The sequence below is a fragment of the Mytilus californianus genome, unplaced genomic scaffold, assembly GCF_021869535.1.
Source record: "Mytilus californianus isolate M0D057914Y unplaced genomic scaffold, xbMytCali1.0.p SCAF_6, whole genome shotgun sequence".
Classification (NCBI taxonomy): domain Eukaryota; kingdom Metazoa; phylum Mollusca; class Bivalvia; order Mytilida; family Mytilidae; genus Mytilus; species Mytilus californianus.
Window position 1 is genome coordinate 113,414,349 of NW_026262712.1, and position 21,179 is coordinate 113,435,527.

General features: G+C 32.7%; 1 protein-coding gene across 1 annotated transcript in view; it reads right to left on the minus strand.

Annotated features, from left to right (window-relative positions):
* Positions 1-21,179, minus strand: part of LOC127704904 (uncharacterized) — a 54,579-nt gene that overhangs the window by 15,643 nt on the left and 17,757 nt on the right. Inside the window, exons 2-4 of the mRNA XM_052209138.1 lie at positions 10,910-10,975; positions 8,321-8,650; positions 4,089-4,148 (exon numbers count right to left, since the gene is read on the minus strand). Coding sequence (XP_052065098.1) covers positions 4,089-4,148; positions 8,321-8,650; positions 10,910-10,964 — 445 coding nt within the window. The 5' untranslated portion in view covers positions 10,965-10,975. The remainder of the gene's footprint in view (positions 1-4,088; positions 4,149-8,320; positions 8,651-10,909; positions 10,976-21,179) is intronic.

A 21,179-nucleotide genomic window follows, 5' to 3' on the forward strand; every position in this document is an offset into this window, starting at 1 on the left:
ATCCGTACAAAACCGGGGTTGATCTACACATATGGCACCCGTTTTGTTGATCATGCAAGTACAAATTATGTGAAAAGACTAATTCATTGATGTCACATTCGAGGAAACAATATACAACTTATTCTGTGACAATATATCTTTTCTTTTAAATTTGAAGTCAACTTTCAGATCGTTCTATATACGCCAGTATGTGTATGATAATGAAATAGCTGTTTCACAGATGCATATCTATATTCTTTTCCTTATGGGGGCACTAACCGCATCTTCTTTGTGTCGTATTTGACATCTCTGCATGTGACTTATCAGCGCATTATTATTTGTAGAGAATAAACAACATAATAGGTATCGTTAGTGAACCATCAGTTAGTTACTTTCCCAAAACCCCCCGAGTTCAATACTTGTTTTCTATAAGTTTCTGTTGCAGATTCTTCTTTGTGGTGATTGTGCTATTTTATTGTTCAATGTCCATTTTGGGTCCATCAGAAATAAGCTTGTTTAATATTGTCTTCAGCAAAATGTGATTACGTTAATTAGACAGTCGGTATGAATCATTTCACGTTTTACGTTTGCCTGTCCTCGCGCCCCACAACTATTCCCTATGCACAATTGAAATATTGAATACACGTTCCAAAAAAGATTGCTTCTACAAAAATTTACGAATTCCGTATTAAGGTCATTAAGAATATGATTTCAACAACAGTTACAAAGAAAATTTAAAAAAAATTAAAATATTGGACTATTTGATGAAAAATAGTTTGTTTAGTTTGGAAAATTGATATATCAACAGGCAGCCAAATTTTCAAAGAGTCTAATTGTGAAATTCTACTGGCCGATTTCTTTAAGTACTCGTATGAAGCTGAATTCATATATAAAGTTCTGAATAATAGAGCACCTTGCAATTTTTTTGTTTCAATTTCAGATATATAAATGATGTCCTGTTACTCAATTATCATCATTTCAGTGAGTGCTTGTTTCTCATATATCTTAGTGAAGTTGAGGTTAAGGATACCACAAAAACAAGAAGGTCTGCTTCAGATCTTTATATATTCCATATATTGGACCAAGATGGATGACTTCAAACTAGAATATATTATAAACCAGATGATTTCAACTTTCCAGTTACCAACTTTCATATCTCAGCAGCAGCATACATGTACAATATTTAAAGGCGTTTACACATCTCAATTCATCCGTCATGATCATTCATCTTTGCGCAATACTAAAGTCATTTAAAGAATTGACACTATTAATCCTCCATAAAATTTTGAGAAAGATCGTTAAGAATCGACGAGGTCTATGTTTCATGGTCACCATCGGTTTACCTATCAATTGTTTGTGTTTCGAGCTCAAGTCACAATCAGTCTCAGATCTGTATATACTAGAACAGTCGTCTGATCTGTATCGTTACCAATTATAAAGAGTGAGGATTCGCATGACAGTTCGAATGGTGGTTTGCATGGCGGATTGCATGTTAGTTCTCATTGCAGTTTATGCATTCATATCAGGAGTAGCTTATCGTGTCGCCAAGCCCGTTCTCGCTTCTTTGGATGTCATACGAATGTTTTCTTTTTACCATGATTAATATCTTCTTACTCGATTTATGAGACAATTGTCGATTTTTTTTGTGTGGTTTGCAAGAGAAAGTTGGAAGGTTGTAATCACCGGATAAGAGTAATAGGACATATTTTTTTCAACTTCTGTATTGTTTCTCACATAAACTGTCATGTCTATTGCTTGTCGAAAAAGATGTATCCATTGCACCATTGTTATACTTTGTAACAAAAAAACTTTCTTAACTGCGTCTCCATCTTGGGTTCAATCAATATACGTATTGTTTAACCACTTACTTTTTTGTGTTAAATTTGTTGTTGGTTGTACTTTGTCTTTTCGTCTTTATCGTGTGATCTTTGTATACCTTTGTGTATCTTTACTCGGCTGATTTTTTGGTTTGTCTCCTCTATTTATAAACTCTAGTCAAGTATCAGTGTTTGTCAAGTAGTGACTGTTGATTTGGACTATTTTCTTAATATTAATAAAATTCAGAATGGAAACGGGGAATGTGTCAAAGACACAACAATCCGACCAAAAGTTGCATGTTTTTTTGACGGATTGGCTCTTTACATTAATTAAATATCAACATTTTGATAAAGCAAAGTTATGTCTCCGAGTTATTTCCAAAGTAAAGGTCTAAGAATTTGAATGTGAATATAAAGAGGATTGTACGATATCATTTTTTGTGATTTATAAGAAATGTGCCTTGTTTTTAATCTATTAACAATGAACAAAACCTACACAGATATGGTACCACAGGGTCTAATATGATAAATTCGATAATTTAAGGCAGATTAACTGTATACCACCATCTTGGATTGTAAATTAGCAGTTCACAATAGGTCTAGTTCTTTGCTTAAATCTGCTAATTTTGAGACAGATTGACAATAAATGGGATAGACTGTTTATTAGAATACAGCAAAATAAATGATTTATTGCAATATTTAGACTGATTTATCAAATACCAAATAATTGTATTTGTTCGAATTAAATTGTCAACTAGACTTTTAAGGGGATATAACTCAAATAGTATATTTAGATTTTCATAAAGGAGTGATAGAGAAATTTACAATTCTACTTGTAGCATGAAAACTCGTTCGGTGACACCATTTTTTTTCTTTTCATTTTCTTAAATCATATTTAAAAACCTTTCTTCTCATATTTTATTTCAAAATTCAATCTTATAGATTTCCTTTTATTCACAGAAAGTGTTTTTCAATGAACAATCTATGCAAATTTGGGCAATTGTGCAAGACTTGTAACATGAACAAAAGTACGGTGACCCATACCTTTTATTATATATTTGAAAAAAGCATGGAAAAATCTACATTTTTGCAAAGTATAAGAACATTATGTCTGAGGAAATATATACCAATGATCCACCTTAAAAAAGGAGAACAAACGGTCTGATCTATCTTAAAACTATTTTCAAACTTGATAGACAGCAATCAACGACAGCCAATGTATGACAGACTCATGACAGGGGACAGAAAAATAGATAATGATGCAGTGTTAAGCTATTTTTAAAGAGGCTTAATCACCCCATAACCGATAACAGGGGTGTAACTGGGATACCGAATTATTTTGAAGATACGAAGATTTCCTTTTTAACCTCATTACAAACGAGATATCATATCTTCATCTGTTCGATATTGCATTCAAAGCCGAACAATTCCAAAACGAATCAGGTTATCTTATTGAACCTTGGTTCAGTTATGTACATTAATTGTTCTACATCCTATCGATACGCTTTTGTTTGCTTTACATAAGTTAAAGCTTTTCGCAGACTGTTTATGACGTCTTTACACTATTAATCTAATCAAATGATGTATTCTTGAAAAATTCAAATTGTGGATTTTAACAGTGATTGACATAAAAATTACAAATTTACAAAAACCAATATTCTTATTATTTTTCTTAAAAGGGTTGTTTTATAACATCTCAAAGCAAATATATGTATTTAGACCCGAAAGCTAGTAAAAACTGTTATATAAATATAAATAACACTTTATTTATATCGTGTTTCAACAGGAAAGCATTTTATACTTCCACTTGATATCGTAAATTCATTTCCTGTTTAAAAAGTAATAGTTATGTTTTCAATTAAGTTATTTGGAACCTTGCTTGTTTTTCTGTAGTTTGAAAGACCACGTTGATATCCCGATAACCTAGTGATGAAAAAACCGACAATACTAAGGCCCAAAAAGTTACCCACGACAGAAAAGAACAACCTTTTACAAAACACTCATAGAAAACCGAATATCGAGCTCCCAGTAAAAACAGGGGGAATTATATTGTGTTCGCGTAGGGTAATCGCATTCTAGTTCACATTTTGTTCACTTCATGTTTTCATGGCAAGTTCAAATATAGGAGATCTTCTTATTCAGTGAAGTCACAAACTAGAAAAGGAGGACACTGTCAAACTTTTAACCAACATTCAGAAAAGATTGTGAAATCAAGAGTCAGAAATGAAAGGCAAATCTACATCCACCAAAAAATGTAAATTCTGCGTTCTTTGGATAATCACTTTGTATTACCTTGACGAATAGGTCCTTTTTGGTTTGTGTTGTTTGGTAACTTGGAGATGTTGTAATTATCTGAAAAGGAAATACTATTCTTATGCTTATATTTTTTAAATTGTTGCACAATACAAATTCATTTCTTTTGTCTAAACGGCGGGACACTTTACAGTGGCACAAAAAAAGGACATTTTCACTGTAAATTTAATAGATATATAGATAAACGATATCCTAACTTTTCTGTTAATCGTTTTCCTTATTTCTTGTACCATGTGTACAGAAGAAGATTATCCATTATAGACTTTTGACGAGGTAATTACTTTAGATATGGACCTGTTCATATTATTTGACCGAGGTCCATATGTAACGTAGTTACTGAGTGAAAGTCTTTCATTTATATATTACATATGTAAATAGTGTATTATGGAAATGGGCTTCAATGTTTTTTCTGTGTATTTTACATTTTATTTTGCAACATTTAAAATATTGACTGTCAATATATATGTTTATATATATAAACGCCTAAAAAGTGTACAAAACAACACCAATATTAAAAAAAAAGAAACATTAAAAATGTAAGTATTTATAAATATTTCGAATAACAGATATCCTTCATCAGTATGATTATGATGTAAAATGAATCATATCAATCTATACTGATCTAACTATAACAATCTTCAAATTTATACAATTAAAACCGAACAACGCTTGTACAATTCTAAAATTTCAAAAATGACGTATGTTAGATATTTAATTCAGAGACTGCATAGATTTGCAAACTTCAACCACAAATTTCGATTAAATAAATACTCTTGAACTTCATCCAAGCTTTGAATTATTTACAAGACAGCAAACTTCATGTACAATGAGCGGCAAAAGTTTCTTATCAGCATCCGATTTCACCTAAATAGATGCACGCTCGATGAAGCTAGTTTGTCTAGAGGAATATTGCGTTTATTTTTTATCGCATTGTAAATATTTTTAACATTTCAATATTTACATACTAAATAGTGTGTTTAAATCTCTATCATCGTTAGGTTGATTTTCTAGGCACTTTATAAATATTCTAACGCCTGATATTTCTTAATCATAAGAAATCACATGGACGTGGTATAATTTGCAGTAGTCACTACACATAGGCAGACATATACATATATTAATTAACAGTGATTGTATGCTTTAAACCCGCTGCATTTGTTTGCACCTGTCCTAAGTTAGGAACCTGTTGTTCAGTGGTTGTCGTTTGTTGATGTGGTTTATAAGTGTTTCTGGTTTCTCGTTTTTTTAAATAGATTAGACGGTTGGTTTTCCTGTTTGAATTGTTTTACACTAGTCATTTTTGGGCCATTTATAGCTTGCTGTTTGGTGTGACCCAAAACTCCATATTGAAGGCCTTACTTTGACCTATAATGGTTTACTTTTTATAAATTGTGACTTGGATAGAGAGTTGTCTCATTGGCACTCATACAACATCTTCTTATATCTATATATTAATTTACAGTGATTGTATGCTTCCAAAAATAGAATAGCATCCTGTTATTATACTGAAGAGATGAGTAGGTGATAATTCCTGTACACTTAAAATACTTCGTGTTTTGTGTTAGATGTCCTTGTTTAACTCCTACGAGAAGTTAACACCTCCCAAAACGAAAGCTGATTTTTATCAGCTATAGTTAGAGGAGGGGATATGGGAAGGATTGGTGCCCGCAAATATGAGTATCCCGCCACATGACCATGTACATGTATCAAGTAAGTAGCCTTTGATTCAATGCTTATCGTTTGTTACAGTATATCATATTTGTTTTTCGTTAATTGTTTTGTTTACAAATAAGACCATTGGTTTTCTTGTTTTTATTTTCTCCGCCACATTTTGATGTTGTTATTTTTTTAAATGTCGCAAGATATCGAAAACTTTTTTGGTACATGATATCGAATAATGAATACGCGCACGCAGTTGACCCTGTAAAACCGTACACTTGCTCCTATGAAAGTACACTGTTTTTCTTGTTATGTCTATTCCTTTGCAACTGTAAAACACACCAACAAGTTTATTTTTCCAAATTGCACGTTATATCATTCAGATGTTTTGTTAAATATTGTCCGAAGCGATACGGAGACACCATATGAGAGGTATTTACCCTTCTGTATTTGAAATAGAGATATATTAATGTTACTCATGAACTGTAAATTATAGAGACCTAGGGTATTTTGACTTGATGTCATTGGTCAACCAAAAAAAATTGGGAAATAAGGTCAAAGGTCAAAGGTCAACTGATCTTAGTATTAAGTTTAGATCGTTTTCGCTTTTCCTCATAAACCGTAATAAATCATTAATTATTTTTTCTACCATATTAATCTTTGCGACAAGTCGTAACTTTCAAATTTTGGTCAAAAGGGTACTGTTCCTTTTAATGGGAGTTTTCTCCCTTGGAGATTTAAAATATATTGTATAACTCGTGTTCCATACAAAGTAGAGACCTAGGGTACATTGATTTGAGACCTTCCCTTCATGGCCTTTAAATTGAGGTCAAGGTCAAAAGATAATTGAACATTCTAGACTTTGACCTTTGCTAAAACTTTATACTTGTGCATGATACAGCCAAAGGATTTTTTGCATTAGGTTTTGGAGACCTCATACCTCAAAAATGTCAACCACAAGTGACCAATTTTTTGAACTTCTTCCATGGTACCCTGAAACCATATATTTTTGTAATCGGCATGCATAAACCAATCATTTAAGACTTGGTGTGACCTTCTGTAAACCGGAAGTACCTAATTATCTCTCTTACTTCCGGAAATAGTATATCGAACCCATATATTTTTGGAATCAGTGTGAAAAAGCTATCTCATGAGACCGGAAGTGACATGTCCTTAACTGGAAGTAGCAAATGATCTCCCTTTTGTCAGGCAAAAGTACATAGAAACAATATATTTTTGGAATCAGTATGAAGAAACCTGTAGTAACTTTGCGTAAACTGGAAGTGACTTCTTATCAATGATTTTGAAATCCAATGGTGGAAAGACCTTCAAATATTATCTAAATAATTGTTTTTTAATTTTTATAGCCTTTATACTTTGCTTAATGGTATGGGTTTCGCTCATTTGTTGAAAGCCGCAAATTGACCCATAGTTGCTAAAATCAACGTCATTTGGTCTCTTGCGGATAATTGTATCATATGCAATCATACCACATCTCCTAATGTTTCTACCTATATTTGTTTATCAGTTTTTAAAGCCATTTACAAAGAGTCATTATTGTGTGCACATTTTCAATTGTATAACGACAAGATCATTCCGACACTAAGCCCGGTATCGTTGATAATCGTTGATAAGTTTTTTAACCACTGGGTCGGTGTCACTGCTGTTTGACGTCTTGTCTCCGATGGTGTCACTAGGCAAGTATTCAGAACTTGAGAATCATTGTCATAATTCTCATAATTTCGTTGTTTATAAAATATTCCTTTATTAGAAACTCTCAGGATTTTCTATCCACAGCCAATGAACGTAGCCGCATCTGGCACTTTTCATAATGTTTTGTTTGCAATGCTATTTAAAGGAATCGCATTTTAACTCTCCAATTATTATGATTCGAGCTACACTGATGAGTCTTATGTAGAAAGTCGCGCGCGTGACGTACATTTATACAAAGAGCCCTACATTTAAGTGTTTCCAATAATAATTTATGAATGGTCGTTCTGAAGAAAAAAAAATTCCATTTTTTTAAGATCGAGCATGATCATAGGTTTTGAATTTAATGAAAATTTCGTAAGATGTCTGTTTGATATTTGTATAAAATAAAGGCAATAGTAGTATATCGCTGTTCAAAAGTCATAAATCTATTAAGCTAAAACAAAACCGGGTCATAAACCAAACCGAGGAATCCACATCAACTATAAAAGGAAAAAAACGGAACAACATAAACACTGAACTGCAACAAAACCGACCCTAACTTGATTATTTCATCCTGGATCACATTTGACGCTTGTTTATTTAGAGTTTTTCTGTTTTTTTCTACATTTTCATGCTGTCTATGTCTCGTCTAAGATTTTTTTTGTCTCAATATAAATTACAAAATAATTGCTTTGGTGGTTGTTCAATAAAATTGATAAACAACAAAATCAAATAAAGGTTTTAAATAAGATTAGGCAAACGAACACCATTTGAAACGGTTTGTTGTCCCTCCAAAGTACTATGAAAAGTCAGAACCACATTAGACGTTTCGTCTGGTCACGTATTAATAGTACATTTACCTTGTAGTCTTAAAACCGTCACCTCTACCTGAGCGACATCCCGTTGGCGACCATGACGACAGGTCCAGTTCCCATTCATATGATAGTCAATATTTCCATGTACTGTAAATGTAGTTTCATTAGTTTTTGGATTTTGCGATATAGTTCCGTTTTTGTAATATGGCTCACATTTACTAGATGGTGCTGGCGGTATGCAATAAGCTTGTACACTGCCAAACTGGTTATCAATCCATACTTTAAAATGCAAATGGTTTACTTTACACGTCAGCTTAAGTTCATTCAAAGTTACTCTCCAGTTGAAACAAACGTAAGTGTTGCATGAATTTGTTCCTAAAACAAACAGTTAAAACCATAAGTTGCAATTACGGTTATTGGAATACTAGAATTAATAATTTTAGAAAAGTAACATTTTTTTTTTCAATTTCATATGAAGTGAAAGGCTATTTGCTAACGAGAGAGAACCATAAAGGTACAACAACATCTACAGGTAAATATCAACATAAACTGGTTAAAACATCATTTACACTTATATACATATAACTTGTAGAAAATAACTGCACATGTTATACACTATACCACAATATATTCATTCTATAAACTGCTGATTTTATTTTACTAAAAATGTAATCCTTATTCATGTGTTCAATATAAAAATTCATTTGTAGAAAAATTATCAGATTATTGTAAATAAATTGATTTTTAAAAAGTAAAAGTAAAATTATACCACCCTCGTTTATTTTTGTTCTGTAAGGTGTGTGTTGCTAAATATTTAATTATCTAAATACTGTTATGTTGTTTTTCTCTTTTCTGCTTTCTGCTCTTTGGTCGGGTTGTTGTCTCTTTGACACATTCCCTATTTCCATTCTCAATTTTATTAAATTGTTTTTGCAGGGCCGATCTTGCTTATAAGAAGAATATTGACTTTCATAGGCTATATTCTTATTTATGCTGAACACAGTTTAAACTAATTAATTGAACATACATTATCTATGCATATTCCAGCGCACACTGGTACACACACACACACAAACACACATAACTATGGTGTTACCAGGAGGTAACGAAACTACGTGTATTAGCAAGACAAAAGCATGTAAAATTTCACGAGAAGGTTGGGTGTGCAAGATACAAGAACACAACGTTAAATCCTTTTACATGCAATTTATTAACAAACTGCGTTGTTTGTCATCTCGAATTTTGTTGTGTTTGTCTTCCTAGATGAAGATGAGGGTTCATAACAAAAAATATATATTAGCCTCAAGCATACCCTAACATGATTATGGACGAACCACTTGTTATGTGCATTGAAATCGGTCTAAAACATTTTCAACTTCTTGCATTACTGGGTTGGATAATGCATAATATGTTTCTTATTGTACCATATGGACGGCTCTTTGTGGGTGCCATACATATATGGGAAACAGAATATGCTCATCTATCCTAAGCACCTGAGATCGACCCCAAGTTTTCGGTGGTTGTTGTGTTGTGCGTACTATTGACAGTCTTTTCACCGTTGTTTTTTTTAAACAGTGTACATTTGTTTTCGACTTATGGGTTTAAATACCCCTTTGGTAAATTTCGGCTCCCTTTCTTTGGAAACTTTGAAAATGTTACCAAATCTATGGCTTGCATGAATTATTTCGGTTCTAATTGGACAATTACGGTAATTTGACAAAGTGAAGTGAAGGTAAGATTGCCGTGTGTATGGCTGTTCTATTTTACCCCCTTGTAAGGCAAAAGCTACAGATTTCAAATAAATCTAAGGCTTGCTAAATTATTTCTTAAATAACCACTAGAAAAAAATGTGTTCAATCCTTATAATTCTTAACCCAAACATTTTTTTTCGTTGGCTACTATTTACTTTCAAATCCTCAGTTGACATAACTGTAACTTACTTGCTGAAATACATGCATGTGCGAATGATGCAATAGAATAGAAAATGAAACAAGATCTACCTCAAAACTACATTTTAATACGATATTATCCGAATTAAGAGCGTACACGTAACGGAATAATCTTCAGCTATAGAGGTTTCATTTGCATGACGTTAATGCGCCAAGATCATTTATGAATGTTCGAGGAATTTATTTTTATTTTTATTTTATACATTTTTTAGGATCTTATGCATTAATTCTTTTTGTTATGCATTAGAATAGGAATAACAGTTCTGTAGTTTCTTTTCTATTTCAATTTGAACACAATGAAATTCCCACAGTGGTGCACATATGTTACGGTACATGTGGATTTACGTGGAAGGTAAATAGTAACAGCCATTAATCTGTACCTCTCTGAATCTGCGCTTAGTATAGATATATCGAAAATTTTATCACGCTGTTGTTTATAAAGCGAAAGACACACGTCATGTTGGAATACGTATTTTACTATATAAATACCTTCTTTTCATTCACCAATAATTTGTTGAAGTAGTAAAGGATCTCAAGATATGGTCTTTGAATAACAGTATATTTTAAATTCAAATATAGATATTGGACAAGGATTTCAGAAGTATCAAATGTTGAAACAATATGTCATTTTATTTTATTTGTTTATAAATCGTTCTTCGAAAACAATAGTTATAATTCAACTCACCATATGCTGAATGCACATTTGATAAAACGATCATTCCAATTACTGTTTTTAACATGTTTGGCACTACTTAAATAAAGAAATAAAAAAAATATATGAAACGATACAATGCAATATAAAAAGTGCTTTATTTGGTATTTATATAAATTGACGTTAAATAGAATGTAATTACAAGAACATTAAAGTTACATCGTCCAAATTGTCACAATCAATACGATAAAAGCCACTTACAAAGCATTAAAAAAAAAAATATAGGCATTGAAATATATTTTTTTACAATAAAGGAAGCCCATAAAAATGAAAAAATAGATAATTAGGGTAATGCTTTTCCGAATTTGCCTCCTATTACATCTTAATTTGTTTATCGAATTTTCTGAACAGATTAATATATTATTCCGTAATAATTCCTGACACAATGACTAGACAGCAGTGCAAATATACAATAGACAATAAACAATAAAATTAACGGTTCCAAATGGTGAAGTTGAAGTCATCCCTTCGTAAATTTTATGGACGCCATCACGAGTTGGTTGACCGTTATGGAATAACCGTTTCACAGATGATATCGGATATGTTCCTTATGTCGTAACTACAATACCCTTCCCTTTTCACGAATGTGACTTACCGAATTAGACTATTTACCGGATTTGTAATAACATAAGTAACTCGACGGGTGCCACATGTGGAGCAGGATCTGCTTACCCTTCCTGAGCACCTGAGATCACCCCCAGTTTTTGGTGGGGTTCGTGTTGCTTAGTCTTTAGTTTTCTATGTTGTGTCATCTGTACTATTATTTGTCTGTTTGTCTTTTTATTTTTGGCCATGACGTTGTCAGTTTGTTTTCGATCTATGAGTTTGACTGTCCCTCTGGTATCTTTCGTCCCTCTTTTAAGCACAAGATGTGCATTTCGATAAATGATGTCTCTTAAATGATGATCGAGGCCGCAATATATATGACAATACATAACCTAATAAAAATGTTGGAAAAGCTGATCAGAATAAAAAGGAAAAATATGATTTAATTAAGTTGCCCTTATGGTTGTGGCCTATTATCCATTTATCGCATGAATATATATTTCCCGCTTCACGCAAAGAAGATATGTATATCAATAATGTACAAACCACTCACATTTTTCATCTATATATCAATTTTTGTCAAATTTTATCACATTTGGCTTCGTACAAAAAGTTTGAATGTCTAATGATAATGTCTGACGACGGAAAAGGTCATATGAAGTCGTACAGGTATGTGCAAAAGACTAGGCCAATGAGTCACTGACTTGTCTATTTAAAACAAATATAATTATAGCCATAAGAGAAATAGGTTTTAACAACTTGTGAAATTTGGATATCGCTCGATATGACTTTTCGCTATTTGCTTTAAACAGTAATAATAAACTTGCGAAAGGCTCCTTTATTATTATTTTTAAATTAAATATCTGGAGTTGACATCAAGCGGTATTCAATTCTCATTCGTTATACATTAAACATATAATTGTTTAAAGACCAATAAATTTACATGGATCGTATTTTATTTTTCTGGCTCTATAAGCAAATTCACCGATAAAATTACAATCGAATGGCAAGTTTGTAGAAAGATTTCTACCAGTACTCTTAAAATTACAAATATGAAATCTTTGTAAATATAAAAACATTTGGTAAGTAAAGGAATTATATGGTTACGAATCCCTTACATTATAATTTATTTGTTAATTATAGTTTATAGAAATAAGAAGATGTGGTATGAGTGCCAGTGAGACAACTCTCCATCCAAGTCATAATGTGTAAAAAGTAAACAATTATAGGTCAAAGTACTGCCTTCAACACGGAGCCTTGGTTCACACCGAACAGCAAGCTATAAAGGGCCCCAAAAGTACTAGTGTAAAACAATTCAAACAGGAAAACCAACGATCTAATTTATATAAAAAACGAGAAACAAGAAACACTTATGAACCACATCAACAAACGACAACCACTGAACAACAAGTTCCTGACTTAGTACAGGTGCAAATAAATGCAGCGGGTTTAATCGTTTTAACAGGCGCCAACATTCACCCTTACCTAAAAACAGTAGTGTAACATAACAACATAGAAAGACACTATAAAATATCAATTGAAGTTGCTTAACTCAATCAAAAAGACATATTGTATAATTTTATAAATTTTGACTTGGATGGAGAGTTGTCTCATTGGCACTCATACCACATCTTCTTATATCTATATATTAAAAAAACAATTAAACATACACTGAACGAATAAATTTTATCTATGACACAATATATGCAATATTAATAAAACAGCAGGGATGTAAAACAATGTCAAAAAGACAGCTATAACCTGAAAAAAAAATGGCGTTAAATAAAACAATGTACACAGGTAAATTTAAATATAATAGTTTTGTAGTTAGGAGTACGAAAATATTTTATACAAAATAAATAAATTTGTTGTTCATAGTACGAGAACAGAAAAGACAATTTATCGTCATACTAAATACTTATACATATTAAAAATAGTGAGACGAGATATAACACAAAATAAGTAAACATTGAATGACAAAAATGCATTACAAATTGTGTCATTAGGTCAAATTAACACGAAAGTACGATTTGAGAGTACTCGCAGTTACGGAAAGCTAGTCAAAAGCCAAAAACAAGTAATAATAAAAAAAAAATCATGCATCAGGGACTAAAATCAATTAAAACACAGCACAGGGATTTAGTGTTTTAACGCCATGGACAGTCAAAGGAGACATGACTTGTGCAATGCCAAAATAAAAGCATCGACAGGCAGTAGGATAGTTAGGACTTAACCTTATAATAAATATGTATCATGTTATGTATAATGATGAAACAATCTCTCTATAGAAAATAAACGTGGATGTGTATTTTTACATCCCAAAAAAAAACCATTCGAAAAGAATACAAATTTAGTAATGTTTTAATTTGTTGATGACAAAATCGATATTTGTGCCAATGTAAACAATATTCAAGATCTTATTACAACATTTATAAGATAACATTTACAAATAAGTTCGATGAGTCTACACGGATCACATAGTGATTTCCGCGCTTTTAGTACAATATTACCGTAAAATTTAGGCTGTAAAATACCGTAATAATAATTTTTCTACAGGTTTAGCGAAATTTACTAATCAAATCTTTGTATCTATGAAAGAATTTAGTAAAAGTTTAAAATAATTTATGGTTACGAAATCCCTGACTTAATAATTTACCAGTGATGCATTGATTACGTTCGTTAAAATCTATAACATCACTACACACACGGGCTTAACGAACGAGTTGGGATATATAAACATCGTATGATGGAGCCAAAGGAACATCGCCGTCTAAAAACAGAAAATTAACAACAGGGAATGAAAAATCGTCTCTTTTGTCGGAAATTTTAGTATGGAGTTTCCCTTTAGAAATTGAAATGTCTAAATCTAAAAAGGACAACTACTGCTGTTAATGTTAGATTTATTTAAGGTAAGTTTCTTTGGGTAAATTTCGGTAGTATATTTAGAGAACTCTGGATTATTTAACGAAAAAATATCATCAAGATAACGGTAGGTATTGTTGAATGTGTAAACCAAATGTAACAATGACGTGTCTTTACTGAGTTTGGTCATAAACTGAGATTCATAGCAATACAGGAATAAATCTGCTATTAAAGGGCCGCAATTAGTGCCCATAGGAATACATACTTCCTGTCGATATACTTTATCACCGAAACGTACATATATGTTGTCCAGGAGAAAATTTAAAGCTTCAATCATATCTTCACATTTCCAGTAAGTGTATCTAGCATACTTTCCTTTTTCATTACAGAAAAAGGCTTTAAACGAGTTACAGCAAATACATTTGCAATGAGATTTTTCAAAAGACCATTTAATCAAATATGAAAACTTGTTCTTGATAAGATTGTATGGAAGTGTAGTTTAGAGAGTAGAAAAATCATAGCTGTCAACAGAATTAAATTGAACATCAAAAGCACGTATTTTATCTAAACCCTCTTAAGAATTTTTAACACTCCAAAAATAATTAATACCATTATTTTCATAAACTTTATCACAAAAGTTAATAACAACTTCTTTGATAGTAGTAAGGGAGGTTGTTAGGAGCACTGACAGATTATTAGTAGAACACTTACTAGATGCGGAGATGAAACGAAATTCAAATGGTTGTTTGTGTAATTTAGGTAACCAGTACATAGTCGGGACTTTCAAATGTTCGGAAGAGGCTTTAATCTGGGTAGTGGCATTGATATGCTTGTTTACAATTTGACTCTCTGTGGAGCGTACGGACCTGAATGTAGAAGAATTGATAATTTCATTTTGGAGAACTTCCGTGTAGTATATGCGTCGCACCACCACTATATTACTGGCTGCTTTGTCTGCCGGTATGAACACAAACCGCTTTGCGAATTGTTTTCAAAATGAGATATACGAATATCAACAGTATTCATAATTTTGTTCAAATAACTGTCTAGAGATTTTTTATCCGATTTTTCACGTTTACACCAATTTTTACAGTAGGCAGACAGAGCGTCTTTAATTACAATAGATAGAGGACGATATTTAGGTCCTTCGTAAGAAAAGTTTTGACCCAACGGTCTTCAACGATGTTGAGGTTTCCTGTAATGACATGACCATAGGGAACATATCTAAAACTAGATGTTTCACAGTCTCAAGTGGAAGGAGCATTATTTTCTATATTGACGTCTAATGTTAATGACGTATAATTAAAAATCAAACTTCTGCTGGTTTTTTTTTGTACGAATACGAAATAATAGGTGGTTCTGTATTATCAAAATATGGAGGTACTTGGATGGTAGAGTAATGGAATATACTAGATAAGTTAATAAAATCAATACCCTCTATTTATATATTTTGATTTGAGAAAATGCCGTTTATGATTTTCAGGTTTATCGATACTAGGAAACAGCCTGTGATGACAAACATATATTCATACAACGGGCTGAAAAATGAAATTTTATCACACTTCAGAAAAATATCATATAGTTTGCTTATTGGTATATGACCAAGTTTGCATAATAATTGATGTCTACTATTATTTTTTTTTATTATTAACAGATCAGCAAGTGTATAATTTATACGATGTTCTATAAGGTGACAGAAATTGGCAAAAAGATCGAATTAGGAATCATGAAACTAAATTAGGAACGATAAATCGTCTCTCATATCGTAAATTATAATATAAAGCGAAACAAATCAAGACAAATCAAGAAAAGAACAACTATTGCTGGCTTTGTTAAATTGTGATTCATAACAAAAACAGGAAACGATAATCCCTTAAAGAGATGCAATTGAAACCTTGGCACTACCTACAACATCAAGCTAAACTTAACTGCAGAAAAGTACATAACTTTTTTCAAATGATTAACAGATTTTGATATTCTATCTTATTTGTTTACAACAAACAAAATGTAATTTTGTGTCATATTGCATGAATTTTATTTCCTGACATTCGTGTACGATGTTCATAACATGAATCAAATCAAAACTTTGAAGTTTCACAGTCTAATATAATTGAAAGGTAATTATTTATATATATTGTAATATACATGTTGGGGTAAACTATATGACAACGAATAGGCCATTATACACCTATGTTTTTCATGTAATGTCGTTCTTGACTAAATTTATCAATACCGATTTTGTGATTGAAGAATTAAAATCTACAGAAGATTTAAGAAAAAAAGTAATTTGCATCACATTAAAACTTTCAGAGTGATCTTTCTGTTCCCTTTGTTAATATACAAAATTATTTTGTACAGGAAAATGATCATCTGCGGGATTTTACTATTTTTTGTGGAATAATTTTATTTATAAATGACACATAGCTGAGAGGGTGATACAGCAGATTCTTACCCAGAAAAAACATTGTTAACTTATGAGCTGCCAACGGTGACAATGTTTTTTCGAAATTTGATGCGACTGTCATACAAGTGATAGATTTAGCGCTATAAAACCAGGTTCAATCCACCATTTTCTACATGAGAAAATGCCTTTACCAAGTCAGAAATATGACAGTTGTAATCCATTCGTTTGATGTGTTTGAGCTTTTGATTTTGCCATTTGATTAGGACTTATATCTTAAATTGACTATGAGGGTCGGTTGAAAACAAAACTTTACGACAAAAGAGATGATTTCAGCTTCCAAATTGTGATCTTTTCATTTTTAAACCAAAAGTTCCAAATGGTGAAGTTGACATCAACACTTCGTAAATTTTACGAACGCAATCACAAGTTAGTTGACCGTTATGGAATATCCGTTATACAGATGATATCGACTATGTTCCTTATGTCGTAACTACAATCCCGTTCCCTTTTCACGAATGTGACCTACCGAGTTAGACTATTTACTGGCTTTGTAATAACATGAACTCGACGGGTGCCACATTTGGAGCAGGATCTGCTTACCCTTCCGGAGCACAGATCATGCTCCACATGTGGGACCCTCCATTTCGCCAATGTTAGTATAAATCAGATGATAAGGCTAATTCGGTATGTCACATTCGAAAAGACGGGATTGTGGTTCTGTTGTATGCTTTATTTGAAGGTCGATGGGATAGATGCGTTCAACATTGTCAGTAAATTCTAAATTATTTAGTGAGAAAACATCATCTATATAGCGGAACGTGAAGTAAAGGGTGATGCTAGCTTCTTTTCATTCTTCGTAAGAAGCTCCTGTATGAAACCAGCGTCAGCTTGGCGTCTGTTAAAACGTTTAAACCCGCTGCATTTGTTTGCACCTGTCCTTAATCAGGAACCTGTTGTTCAGTGGTTGTTGTTTGTTGATGTGGTTCATAAGTGTTTCTTGTTTCTCGATTTTTATATAGATTAGACCGTTGGTTTTCCTGTTTGAATTGTTTTACAAAAAGGAACGAATGGAAACAAACTTCATATTCCTGACTTGACACAGGCATTCTCTGTTAAAAATGGAGTGTTAAACCTGGTTTTCTAGAAAGATAAACCCAAAACTTGTTTATAGTCGCATAAATTGACACATTTGGGTGGGCAACATGATTTTTAAACCTGACAATAATTGGGATACCGAAGCTATAACTGTGAAAATATATACAGTCCGCCAAAAGCTAAGCACCACCTATCTTTGTTGCATCTAAATTTTTTTCATTTAAAAAAAAAACAGTTAATCCTCGAAAAAGAGAAAATATTCATGTAGCAATTTTGCTAACATATGCCATAAACAAACCATTAACTTAAGTTTGGTCACTGATGCAGGTTCTATGCATTTGAATTTTGCGTTCAAAGAAATAGTGAAAATTACACAAATCAGAAACGGAATTTAAGTTTTACACTGATTTTAATTTTTTACAACAATTAATCACCCAAAATCATTAAAAGTCTCTACAAATAATCTTTGGTATGTTTGGCAAATTTAATGTCAATATTTAAGTCAATAGGATGTGTAACCACCTCTTTTTCGGTACAGTTCCATAACACGGCGTCTCATACTTTGTACAAGCCTTCTGAACTTTAGTTGAGCAAATTTATTTCATTCATCAACAACTGCCCCTCTTAAATCGCCAAGATTTTGCAAAGGTGGATCTCTGCGATTGAGATTTCTGCCAATGGCATCTCAGACATGTTCGATAGGGTTCAGGTCTGGAGACATGGAAGGTCAAAAGATAGTTTCAATGGCTTCTTGGTCTTTGTAATCGGTTACAATCCTTGCCCTGTGTGGTCTAGCGTTGTCGTCCATGTACGAGGGTATTGACGCAAGTTGGGGATTCTCAAAATGAGGGACTACAATGTTTCTAAGCACCAAATCCCTGTATGTCTGTCTGTTCATGTTTCCCTGCAAAATATGCATACCCAGCTTACAACAGTATGAGAAGAAACCCCATACTGTAACACCACCATCAACGATTGCTGTCGTTGGGCAATTGTTGTTTTGGTGATAGGCAGTTTTATTTCCCCGCCAAACTCGTATTCTGCCGTCATTTGGTCGTAACAGAAACCAACTCTCATCTGACCAATGAATATTTTGCCAGGTTTTCATGTTCCATCGTCGATGGTCATTAGCCAGTTGAAACCTGATTATACGGTGCCTGGCTGTTAGGGCACGTCTTTTGACAACACGACATGCTCTTAGGTAGCCTCTATGAAGTCGACGGACCAATGTTCGAACACTAACACGACCACCTGGAGGCCAGTGGTGTCTAAGCTATGGGGCAGGAGTAAATGGGTTGGCTTTAGCACGACCAATAAGTAGTCTGTCATCACGATAGGTAGTTAAACATGGTCTTCCGGACCTTGGTCTATCATTTACAGTTCCTGTGTCAATATGACGTTGTAAAAATCTGACAATGACGGTGCGATTAACATTAAAATGAGTAGCAATGCTCCCAGTGCTCCTACCGGCATTTGCCATGTCAATTGCTTGTCAACGTTCAGTCACAGATAACTTACCGCTTGCCATATTTCACAGTGACTTGGTGAAGGTCAAGTTTCACCGGTAAGCGGGACAGTAGGAAGATGATTTAAAGGCATCGAAACAGTGTATTTGTAAAGGTGCAGATGACCTTTAATAAAAGGTTGCTTGGCGGGTATATCGGAGTTTAATTTTTTTGGTCGTAATGAATTTTCTTAGTGTATGCTATAGGCAATTCATAACACCAAACATAAATATTTTTTTCGCAATAGTTAAAAAAATATTGACAGTCATATTTAGGTGGTGCTTAACTTTTGGCGGACTGTATACATACAGACATTCAAACACAGACTGATTTTAAAATTTATTCATTACTTAACCTATCGATTTTTAATTGGTCTTACCTAGAGGATGACATTGAAAAATTTGTCTGTAGCTGATCAAAGATATAGGCAAGTTATTCTAATAACTATTTTGATGCAGACGAAGAAAACCATTAATTTGTTTCGAAATTTACATTTTCCAAATTCCTTTGGGGAACCCCTGCATTACGATCTTTTGGCTGGCTGACCATAGGTCAGCTTCTACTTCATGTATCTTATTACACATTCTTCCTAATCTACAGATCGCTAATTTGAAAACAAGGTTATAATAAGGGATTTCATCAATTTTGTATTCGTTATTTGGATTTTTCTTACAGAAGAAAATGATTCGATATATTTAAGGAATGCGCTATGTTTTTTTTATCATGCATTCGTTCGTGCATAATTCTTTTGAACTGATGAAATATTGATGTGACAGTGACGACTTTTGACGTTTTGGTTAAGATCCATTTTGTTACATCTGGTGATCCGTTTATTTGTCAATCGCCAATGGCAGTCAGCAGGGTTTAAGAACATCCGTTGTTCGACCTGCTAGTCAAATGCGTTTTGTTAAAATATACTTTTTCACTTTTTTGGTCTTTTGGAAAATGTTGTTTGTGCTGTATTTAAACCCCTCTACCAAGAAATTTGTTTTGCATGCATACGTTTAAAAATTGCGGTTTTTATCCAACGCAATCATATATGTTTGAACGTTGTTTTCAATTTAGACTTGTTTATATTTTTTCATTTGGGCTTGTATATATTTGCCTTCGGATTTATATAATCCGTTCATCCTATTCCGACTCTTCAAACTTCAAGAGTCTATCCTAAATTGAGGTAAATTATATGGCCTTCCAAATACCGTTTCGATTCCTAACCTCACTGAAAAGACATTAATTGTCGAAATCCGGATATGGTGTACAAAAACCTTTGCACCTTTTGTTTGCGGTATACCATCTTTTCCACAAGTTTATTGTTTTCTGTTTTGTATTAAATAATAGTTAAGATCCATGTTTTTACATCTGGTGATCTGTTTATTTGGCAATCGCCAATGGCAGTCAGCAGGGTTTAGGAACATTCGTTGTTTGACCTGCTAGTCAAATGCGTTTTGTTAAAATATACTTTTTCACTTTTTTGGTCTTTTGGAAAATGTTTTTTGTGCTGTAATTAACAAATATATTACAAGCCCAAACGAAAAAATATAAACAAGTCTAAATTGAAAACAACGTTCAAACCTATGATTGCGTTGGATAAAAACCGCAATTTTTATACGTGTGCATGCAAGACAAATTTCTTGGTAGAGGGGTTTAAATACAGCACAAACAACATTTTCCAAAAGACCAAAAAAGTTAAAAAGTATATTACACGAACATTGACTTCGAATATATAAAATATATTGCAAATTTTATAGAAACAATATGCAGCAGTGTATTCCACAACAGTTTTTACGATTATTATTTATACTTTATTTAAACATCGTTTGTGTTTTAACTA